The sequence below is a fragment of the Sinocyclocheilus grahami genome, unplaced genomic scaffold, assembly GCF_001515645.1.
Source record: "Sinocyclocheilus grahami isolate Dianchi unplaced genomic scaffold, SAMN03320097.WGS_v1.1 scaffold140.1, whole genome shotgun sequence".
Classification (NCBI taxonomy): Eukaryota; Metazoa; Chordata; class Actinopteri; order Cypriniformes; family Cyprinidae; genus Sinocyclocheilus; species Sinocyclocheilus grahami.
Genome location: NW_015505319.1, coordinates 1,460,573 through 1,471,893, shown reverse-complemented (window position 1 = coordinate 1,471,893; position 11,321 = coordinate 1,460,573). Strand labels below are relative to the sequence as shown.

At 37.0% G+C, this 11,321-nt stretch overlaps 1 protein-coding gene across 1 annotated transcript in view; it reads right to left on the bottom strand.

Moving 5' to 3' along the window:
- Positions 1–4,726: 4,726 nt before the first annotated feature.
- The window catches only part of arih1l (ariadne homolog, ubiquitin-conjugating enzyme E2 binding protein, 1 like), a 16,279-nt gene continuing 9,684 nt past the window's right edge, over positions 4,727–11,321 (bottom strand). Inside the window, exons 10-14 of the mRNA XM_016280421.1 lie at positions 11,084–11,214; positions 10,938–10,995; positions 7,662–7,922; positions 7,319–7,431; positions 4,727–5,720 (exon numbers count right to left, since the gene is read on the bottom strand). Coding sequence (XP_016135907.1) covers positions 5,636–5,720; positions 7,319–7,431; positions 7,662–7,922; positions 10,938–10,995; positions 11,084–11,214 — 648 coding nt within the window. The 3' untranslated portion in view covers positions 4,727–5,635. The remainder of the gene's footprint in view (positions 5,721–7,318; positions 7,432–7,661; positions 7,923–10,937; positions 10,996–11,083; positions 11,215–11,321) is intronic.

Sequence of the window (11,321 nt, the reverse complement as noted above, 5' to 3'; positions counted from 1 at the left end):
GCCGTTGTTTTTGCAACCCCCCCCCCCCCCCCCCATATAGCAGTGCTGCATCTGAGCCACACCACTCAAACCACACACTATTCCCATAAGCTGTGTTTAAACCACAGAGCTTTGTTTTTAGCCTCAGGTTTCTTTTCTAGACAGTTTCAGAGTTCCTCTGATGGATGGCTATCAGCTAGCCAGGTCTTTTTTAAATGCATCCTTGCACAAAATTAACATTATTGTTTAATGTTTAAGTGCACCACCAGAGAGGAAGTAATGAGAAGGCTGATGATTGTCAAGATGGTCAGCTAGTGGTTTAATATTTTAGTAATATGCTATGTGGCTTCCCTTTTAGAGAGTGTGAAGAGGGAGGAGTTCCTGTTTCAGAGAAACAACACAGCAGTTAATCAATCTATAACCATCGAAAGATCTACAAAGATGCGTTATATCCAACTTAGTTTTCTATTTGTATTTGTTGCTTTAAAAACATTTGTATATCTTTACATGCATGTTTTACTTTTATATAATTTCCTATTCATACAGCAGCCATTCATCTGCATAATGTGGGATGCTTTTTTTTTTACACTTTGCACAGATATATTAGAGTAGAAATACCACAGTGGATCTATCGATTACAAGCAGTGCATAAACATGAGCATGCATGCATTAAAAATGATGTGCTATGAATCTTGCACTGACGTGAAACCGCACCCATCCGCAGTGAGAGGACAGGGGAAGAACACAAAGACCCTCCTTTATTTTTCTGGCTCCAGTTTCTGAAGCATATTGCGCCCCCTACTGCTCCTTATTAACTTCTTATAAACTATGCATTTTAACACGATTGCCTACATTTATGGATTGACCCCTTTTATGCAACTCGAGGCTTATTCACACCAAGAGCAAAAGAAAAAACAAAACACATGATGATAATGTATTCAAGAATAATAATAAACAATTATTATTGCAACACATAATTATTATTATTATTATTTGTAATCACAGCGAACCTTCCTTTATATATTATAGAAATAAAGTACTTTAATATGTATTCAGTATAATATTAATAAACATTATAAACAAATAAACATCATTATATTGCTATTATTATTATAACAATTATTGCAAATAATGCAACATTAATAGTAACTGAATTATTACTACAGCACTTTCTATTATATATGTAAGGGATAATGTACATCCAGCCGGTTGTTATCTCAGCATAAACCCCCGACAGGGTGATCAGGGTGATACAAGATCAGTTTTGTATCAGCCTGAAGGGGTTTATGCTGAGATAACAACCGGCTGGATGTACATTATCCCGCTTATTACACGGCTAAAAAGATTTGTTTTTACCATATATGTTGAAATTAATGCTGAAGTCTTCCATTGTAACACGCGGTGGTTAAAGGGATAGTTCACCCAAAAATGAAAATGTGATGTTTATCTGCTTACCCCCAGGGCATCCAAGATGTAGGTGACTTTGTTTCTTCAGTAGAACACATATGATGATTTTTAACTTTAACCGTTGCAGTCTATCAGTCGTATAATGCATGGCAATGGTAACAAAATCTATGAGAGTAAAAAAAACATGCACAGACAAATCCAAATTAAACCCTGCGGCTCGTGACGACACATTGATGTCCTAAGACACGAAACGATCGGTTTGTGCCAGAAACCAAACAGTATTTATATCATATTTTACCTCTAATACACCACTATGTCCAACTGTCTTTGGGCGTGCGCACGGCATCCGGTGCGTGAGGTGTGCGCGCGCGCTCTGGCGTAGTTTTATGCAAGCGCCGGAAGTGATCTCTCACGAGTATATGTCACTCATTGTTTACACAGTGCACAGTCATTGTAGGTACGACGGCTAATCAAAATGGTACTTACTTGCGCTTATCCGGATTGTTCAAACCGACTTAAAACTAAAAGATTACGTTCTCTCGCGCGAACTCATTTGGGAGTGGTGACTTTCCACGTATTCCCAACTTCTGAGCCTGCTCGCCTGAAGTTATGGTCGATTGCTCTTCGGCTGGATATCAATACACCCATTAACGTAAACTACGCCAGAGCATGTACACTCCTCATGCACCGGATGCCGTGCGCGCGGTTGGACATAGTTGTGTATTAGAGGTAAAAAATTATATAAATACTGTTCGGTTTCTGGCACAAACCGATCGTTTCGTGTCTTAGGACATCAATGTATCGTCACGAGCAGCAGGGTTTAATTTGGATTTGTCTGTGCATGTTTTTTTTTTGGGTGAACTATTCCTTTAAGAGTGCGCTGGTCATGAGCGAATATATGACATCGTGGAGGCTATTGTCGGACCCACAGACACATTTCATGAGGAAAGTTAACGTGCACGTTATAATCAGCACAGAAGTTTCGTCTGAATTGAACGTATTTCTACTTTCACATGCAAATGACTTGATGCACTTATGAATATGATAACTTTCCGGCATCAATTCTAGTAGGGTAAAACGTAATCCCACTTTCGAAATGGGCTGTTTTACCCTGCCATTAGCTGAGGCTGTGTGTGAAAAAGCCGCGGCTGCTGCAGCCTGCAGAGCGTGAGCTGCTCAGTCTCACGCAGCCAGAGGGAGTTCCGCAACAACGCTTAGCTGCCCGCCAGTGCGCTGCCTATAAATCGGCCTAATTTGCCAATGATTTCACCCAAATACTTTTAAATGAGATTTATTTAAATAGGACATTTTTATAAGAATGGTTACAACACAGGAAAGCCACCATAGACGAACATTTCTCGAAATCAGAGACCGTTCATTTTTAATGAATATATTCACACTTTGGTGAAGAAATCTCATCTGTCAGCACAGGCAACACTGCTGTTCCTCAGTTGTTGTTGTTTTTCCAATGAGGGATTAATAAAACATGAGCACAAACTCCAAGTGCCGATCATGGAGGCCATAAAATGTGACACCAGAATTAGTAGAAGCTGCTGTAAACTACCCTACAAACCCAGTTCAGATGCAAACATGTTTGATGCACTGAGAATGATTACCATGCATTCTAACCGGGTGAAGAAATGACCTACAGAAAGAAAAAATGGTAAAAACAAAACAAAATAACAACAGGTGTCACATCTGTTCACATACTGTACTGAGCTGGATGTCTTCTGATATTAGTGTAAACACAGCGCTCATATTTGCCCTATTAGTTTAACAGAAATGGCCAACTTTTTGTTCATAACAGCCAAGCTTGACTATGCAGTGTTGCGGTTCTATCTTCTCCACATAGAGCTTGATAATCAGTACCAGGAAGCCTTGTAACCACTTGGCAGTCATGTAAAGAAATACAACAGTGCTTTCAATATATCATCTGCCTCCTCTCACACTACAAAAGGTGCATACATTTAAAAAGAAAATGAAAAACAGGTAAAAGCATTTGAGACTTTAGATGTTAGTGAGTGAATGTCACTCAAGTTTGCTCTCATGGAACATCTGGTAGTGTGTTTGCTATAACAGCTGTTTTAAAGATAAATGTTCAGCCAAACATCAACTGAGACGAGATGGTTCATAAAAACAAATGAGTGCATGTTCCAATCGATCTTATGCTGCGTTCAAGTCCTCCTGGGACGTTCCTACTTACGAGTTGACAAGTCGTAAATTACGACGTCAGGTGCGTTCAAGTCAGTTTAGTCGGCACAAGATGGCGGTGTACCTTCTTTTAATAAATTACAAGAAAATACAACAGGGTCTACATTTTTTTACTTGGATTTCAGCTGCGTAACAAGAACATGACCAATTCAAGTTTATAGGACAACTAAACTATCAATTTAAACAAACATTTACCATCAACTACAGACGTTGCATCCATCGATTCCGCCATGTTTCTCATTGACACGCCCCCAACTCGGGGCTTAAAGAAAATTTTGAGTTTGCCACTCGACTTTGATGTGGCGTTCATGTGCGTTCACCTCGTAAATACGATCTATCCGACACGACTTGAACGCACCATTAGCTCAAAGCAAACAGCTAAAATGTCCACATCCAGAACTGCATTTGACAATGAGAGCAATTGGTTGAATCTCATGTAAACAGTCAAAAACACTTTGGGGTCATATTTCACCTCAAAAAAAAAAAAAAGTATATATATATATATGAAGAGTTTAGATGCAAAAGCCTCTAAGCGCCATCTGAAATTTTCATCTAAAATGAGCATTTTTATCAGGCTCCTATGTTTAGGTTCAGTAATTTTACGCTAATGGCAATGTATAGGTTCTTTTCTATGCATTTAAGGTGAAATAACTGAATGTAAATATAGGGGCCTGATAAAAATGCTCATTTTAGAAGAACATTTCAGACGGCATTTAGAGGCTTTTGCATCTGAACTCTTCATATGGAATAAAGAAAATAGAAAGCATTTTAGGAGAACATTGAATAAATTTTATTATGTGAAAAATAAATATATTTTAATAGTACTGATAGTACTAACACAATTTGAATAGTACTGAATTTATGGTAAAAAAAAAAGGACAATTTTTTCCATTACTGTAATATCCAAATAATGAGTTGTTTTGCATTTTGGTAATGAGATTTTAGTTTAATTTTAATGAATTTAAATAACTAGTGGAACAATTGTCATACTGTAGTATTATGTGAAAAATAAATATATTTTAATAGTACTGATAGTACTAACACAATTTGAATAGTACTGAATTTATGGTAAAAAAAAAAAGGACAATTTTTTCCATTACTGTAATATCCAAATAATGAGTTGTTTTGCATTTTGGTAATGAGATTTTAGTTTAATTTTAATGAATTTAAATAACTAGTGGAACAATTGTCATACTGTAAAACCAGCCAACCGGTTCTAAAAATAGGCTGAATTTTCTTTATGCAAAATATACTTTATTTTTTTCCTTTTGATTTTGGGGTGAAATATGACCCAGATATTTCTGTGTGAGATTCATGCAACTCTACTTTTTATTCATTGTATATTTGCATGTAATTAAGGCTACTGTTACCCTGCTGTTACAATGCCTCTGATTCAGGTGTGCAACGTTCTGGAAAGGTTCTTAACCTCCAGCAAAAAAAAAAAACATGAGGCAAAAAACGTCACGTGGCCTCCTCTCATGTTGTTTAAACACATTCTTGAATATCTATAAAGAATAAATATTTCTCCAAAAAACAAACAAAAAAGATGCATCCCACTCCATGTTCCATGCATGTGTGCTATTTACAGCTTGAAATACACACTTCTGCATAAAGCCACCCATCCAAGCATTCCCAAAACACAACACAACACACTCCGCATGGCTCGGACCTGTAATGCTATGCTTAAGACAAGCCAATCTCAGCTCCAACTATAAACACAACTTCAGACAAAATGACAAAAAGCACTAAAAAAAAAAAAAAAAAATAGACTAAAGAAGAATCTCCACAGAAAGCTTGGAGAATGGAATACATTTCCGTGCCGTTGTGACAATCAACTCTTACAGACTGCAATACTGACGTAGGAGTTTTATTAGAATATTCTACCTTTTTATTTCAGTAAACTCTAAATAATAACAAAATTCAGATGCCACGTAAAAAGGATGCAACATGGAGAGGGGCTGCGGTGATGGCCGACTGGAGATCACAGCACGTTCACTGCTTTTCTACACTCCGAAGCTTGTGACGCAGCAGTTCTGTCTCAGTCTTCAATGTACTCCCACAAGTCTTTCTCATAGCCCTCATGAACGTGCTGTAGCAGCACTCGTCTCCGGCTCTCACAGTATCTACACGGGAGGAGAAATGCAGAAAAGTCCTCAAACATGAGCAGTGCTCAACACATTTCTGACGTCCCCTATTTCGTATCCAGTTAAACTAATGGAATTTGTAGTAGAAATCATTACAGTGCAGACTGTTTTCTGTAAGGGCATTTTCACTGGAGAATATAGGAGATAAAATGTGTCTGTACTAAGGATGCATCAGAATTTGCACCATCGGAAATGCCATAAAACGTCCAATTAAATGGAAAAATAAACAGAAACCAAAACTTTAACAGATTGGATAACCAACTTTGACAAGAAGAAACAGCTGCATGCACATGAAAATATCCAGGTTTAATCATACATAATATAAATGCTGAAAAAAACGTGTTTAAAGCCAATGAGATGCTCAATTGCTTTGATTAGTGTCAATGCGTTCTCGCTGAAGACTAAACATAAAAAATTGACATGTGGCTGCAAATTTAATTGTACTATTGCTTATGCCAATTATTACTGCGATAAAATAAAACTCTAAAAAATATAAAATAGATACTAGATACTCCTATTGGATGCTGGCGGATTAATACATTTACAGTTTTCGGTTCAAAACAAACTGCGTGCAAGCATTACACTGACTTAGATTAACCAACATCTCACGCAACAGATGTTGGAGTCAATAGGTACAGATGTGTTTGTATTATATAAAATCAACTTTGAGAGTTCTTTTGGAGTCATTGCATTCTTTATTTATAATTACGACATTCATAATTAGTCTTTTTTTATTCAGCTGTCATTTTATTGAAACAATATATAAAAAGAAATAAAGTTGGAGCATATATATATATATATATATAATATATTGATTAAAATAATGACTACTACTACTAATACTACAGCATTGATAGTTGAGTTTTGCATTGATACTTAATTTAAAATAAGAATTCACCCCTTTACTTTCAGACCAAAAATGTTCATTTCGGTGCATCACTGGTGTGTACATTCCAAACCTCAGTTTTCATCCTGCATATTTAAACTGGTGCTTTAGACTTTTGCCCTACTAAACACACAAGATCCAATGGCGTTTTGCCGTCAATTTGATCAAAGCTGCCCAATGTGTCAGATAAGAAAATGGTGCTTTTTCACATATTTAGTGGAAGGGAAGACTTTCTGGAAATTTAAATGTGGGTTTGTTCACCACACAAAGCAAAGCAGACTTGGAATATAGTGCACAAGTACAGTGTTACTATTGTTAATTAAATCTATTAAAAACCATTTCCGTAAACTGATTTAAGGCTGAAATAAAATGTGAATACTAGATGGAATTTTGCCAAGGCAACTAACCGAAATAAAAGTAGTACAATTATTAAACCTAACACTGAAATAATAAAATATTAAAGCTAAACAGAAATATAACACAGACAAAAGCACATAAAATTACTAAAATTTAAACTAAAATTAAAATGAAAACTAAAAACAAAAGCTAACTAAAAATACTAATACTATAATAGCACATAAATAACTGCACAAATTGTCCAAGCAGCAGTAGACAATACAATAATTTCATGAATTTAAAAGAAATAAAACGAAGGAAAAAAAAAACACGTGATTTTGGATAAATTTCTCACCTATACTTATCCTGAACTTTCTGTTTTATATCTTGCAAAGAATCCTGGGAGATATCTCGCTCTAGATAACCCGAGAGCACCTCTGTAGCGTTCTCCAAATCAGCCTGATTGTTCTGGAAAAAAAAAATACAGCAGTAAGACATCAGTGTATTGATTTCTCTGACAACTGTAAACAGTGTAATGCTATGAAAATATAGTTTGAATGTCAGTCCCACCAACAGCACACAGGTGGAGTGTTTTGGAAACCTGTCCAAAAACAGTCATTATTTTTGCAGCTATAAACCAGTCTAACACATGGGATTGTGCAATAAACTAAAAAAAAAAACATGATTTCCCCCCTCACCTCGAAGATGATGGACTGGTTGTTCTTTTTGAGGTAGAAGGCGAAGACGTAGGTGAACATGAGCGTGGAGCGACACTGGCACAGCACATCCACGGCCTTCTTCAGGAACTGCACCTCGATCCACGACATGTTGTGCTGCTGCATCTCCTCCATCTTCTGCTTCACCTGCGCATACAACTTGTGCTCGAAGCGCAGACTCTGCATGTGGTTCATGTAGCGGTTGCAGTAGAAGAGGTAGCGCTGCAGGGCTGCACGGGAACTCTGCGGCATGGATAAAAGGAACAACAGTTATAGGCCATGGTTTGCTCTGAACAGGGAGAAGTCATGCTTTCCTGCAAGTGCTAATTTGAGTCTCCTTGGATAGATAAAGGATGACATAAAAAAAATTACCAAAACAATCCAAGGTTTTTATTTAGCACAGTGGCTAGATTAACAAATAATCAGACTTCACCCAAACTAAATATTCCCTCACAGTTTAGTAGGAATGGCTTTATGAATTTCTTCACTGATAAAATATATAGCATCAGAAATACAATAACAAATGTAGAATCAACAGCGTCTTGTAATTCAGCTTCATTCATTGCACCCAAAGAAAAACTGCAGTGCTTTACAGCTATAGGACAGGAAGATCCAAATGAACTTATCACTGCATCTAAACCAACAACATGCCTGTTAGATCCTGTAACACTAAATTACTGAAAGTGTTGTTACCTGTAGCAGAAGAACCGCTTCTCAATATTATTAACTCGTCGTTGTCTTTAGGTCACGTCCCAAAACCATTCAAGCTGGCGGTTATTAAGCCTCTTATTAAGAAACCACAACTAGATCCTAGTGAACTGGCAAATTACAGACCCATCTCAAATCTTCCTTTTATGTCTAAAATTTTAGAAAAAGTTGTCTGCTCAATTGTGCTCCTTCCTGCAAAAAAATGATCTCTATGAAGAATTTCAGTCAGGTTTCAGGCCCCACCATAGCACAGAAACTGCACTTGTTAAAATTACAAATGACTTGCTTCTTGCGTCAGACCAAGGCTGTATCTCATTGCTAGTTTTACTTGATCTTAGTGCTGCATTCGATACTATAGATCATGACATACTCATAGATCGATTACAAAACTATACAGGTATCCAAGGGCAGGCTTTAAGATGGTTTAGATCCTACCTGTCCGATCGCTACCACATTGTTCATTTAAATGGGGAGTCATCTCAATTATCACCAGTAAAACATGGAGTGCCACAAGGATCTGTCCTAGGTCCTCTGCTATTTTCGATATACATGTTGCCACTTGGTAATATTATTAGGAAATACGGGATTAGTTTCCACTGTTATGCCGATGATACTCAACTATATATCTCAACAAGACCAGATGAAACTTCTAAATTATCTAAGCTAACGGAGTGTGTTAAAAATGTAAAAGAATGGATGACCAATAATTTTCTCCTATTAAATTCGGATAAGACAGAGATATTACTTATTGGACCAAAAGACAGTACGCCGAATCTCGTGGATTACAATTTGCAACTAGACGGATGCACGGTTACCTCCTCTACAGTCAAAAATCTGGGTGTTATATTAGATAGCAACTTGTCTTTTGAAAACCATATTTCCCATGTTACATCTTTTCTAATTGTTTAAGCAACTTTATTAATTATATATGGTTTATAAACATTATAAACATAAACTTTGAAACAAACTTTCAAAGATAGTCGTGTTATTTTATTACGCTTTGAAGAAATTTTGAAAGCCAAAAGCTTTTTTCCCCTAACTGAAATTATGCCTTTTAAATTAGAATATAATTAGAATTTTGATAATATTTAAGTAGAAAATTCAAATTTCGTTTTTCAGTCATTAAAATCCACAATTTTAGGTCAGCCGTCAGCCGTCAGCCAGCCAATCAGTGGCGCACGAAATGCGACGACGATGTAAGTGTCATTGCACTTTAATGCTTTTGTTAGCCTATCCAGTTGAACCCACTAGATGAGGCGCTGCTACATTGTTTCGGACAAAATATTGCGGGGAAAAAGAGAACATTATGATTATGTTGTTTATGTCAAAACCGAAACCAAACTGTTCACACAGAACGCATATTTATCACATTTTCTAGAGGGACGTCTATCACCGTTGCATATTTCCCATGTAACAAAAACAGCATTCTTCCATCTTAGAAACATTGCCAATTTACAGAACATGCAACCCGTTTCTGATGCAGAAAAGCTAGTTCATGCATTCATGACCTCTAGACTGGACTATTATAATGGACTGCTAGCTGGTTGTCCTGCATCTTTCCTTAGCAGGTCAAGAAAATATGATCATATTACCCCAATTTTACATTCTCTGCACTGGCTACCTATTAAGTTCTGTATCAGTTACAAAATATTACTACTTACTTTTAAGGCCCTAAATGGGTTAGCTCCTGCCTACCTAACTAGTCTTCTACCACGCTACAATCCATCCCGCTCCCTAAGGTCGCAAAACTCTGGACTCTTGGTAGCTTCTAGGATAGCAAAGTCCACTAAAGGAGGTAGGGCTTTTTCACATTTGGCTCCCAAACTCTGGAATAGCCATCGTGATAATGTTCGGGGTTCAGACACGCTCTCTCTGTTTAAATCTAGATTAAAGACACATCTCTTTAGCCAAGCATTCACATAATGCATCTCATAACCCTGTACTTCAGTTACATCTGATCAAATGCAAATTAACATTCTTTTGCTTGGGTTGAATTCATTTTTTGGAGTAGTTACGCTAATTTTTCTCTATTTCCCTCTCTGTTTCTGCCACAGGACTGGCATCCCTAACTGCTTGATTTTTACTGTACATTTCTGCCATATGGACATCAACTTGAGATAGTCACCACTGATAAGCTATTACTAAATATAATGCAGAAACTTTAATTTTCTGTAAAGCTGCTTTGCAATGATTTGCATCGTGAAAAGCACTATACAAATAAACTTGAATTGAATTGAATGTGGATGACAGATGTTGGGTCAAATAATGACTTAAAGTACCTCTTGAGCATCTCTGGCTGCCTTGGCATCATCTTCATTGTAGCGATTGCAGTTGTACCTGTAATCAGTGTGATAGGTACATGCTAGTTCAATGTTTCACAAACTTGAGATAGTCACCACTGATAAGCTATTACTAAATATAATGCAGAAACTTTAATTTTCTGTAAAGCTGCTTTGCAATGATTTGCATCGTGAAAAGCACTATACAAATAAACTTGAATTGAATTGAATGTGGATGACAGATGTTGGGTCAAATAATGACTTAAAGTACCTCTTGAGCATCTCTGGCTGCCTTGGCATCATCTTCATTGTAGCGATTGCAGTTGTACCTGTAATCAGTGTGATAGGTACATGCTAGTTCAATGTTTCACAAGTATATAAAAACATAAGCATTAATAAGAGGTGAAGCAGACTCACCAAGCAGAGCCGTGAGGTTCCCAAGGGCCGAGACAAACCCAGCAGAACTCTGCTTTACAACTCTGGTTTCGACACACCATGTGATTACAGCCACCGTCTTTTTCAATGGTCACATGACATTTGGGACATTCCTGAGAAAAACAGGGATACCCAATTGAATTAAAGGGGTCATATGATGCGATTTCAAGTTTTCCTTTCTCTTTGGAGTGTTACAAGCTGATTGTGCATAGATAAGATC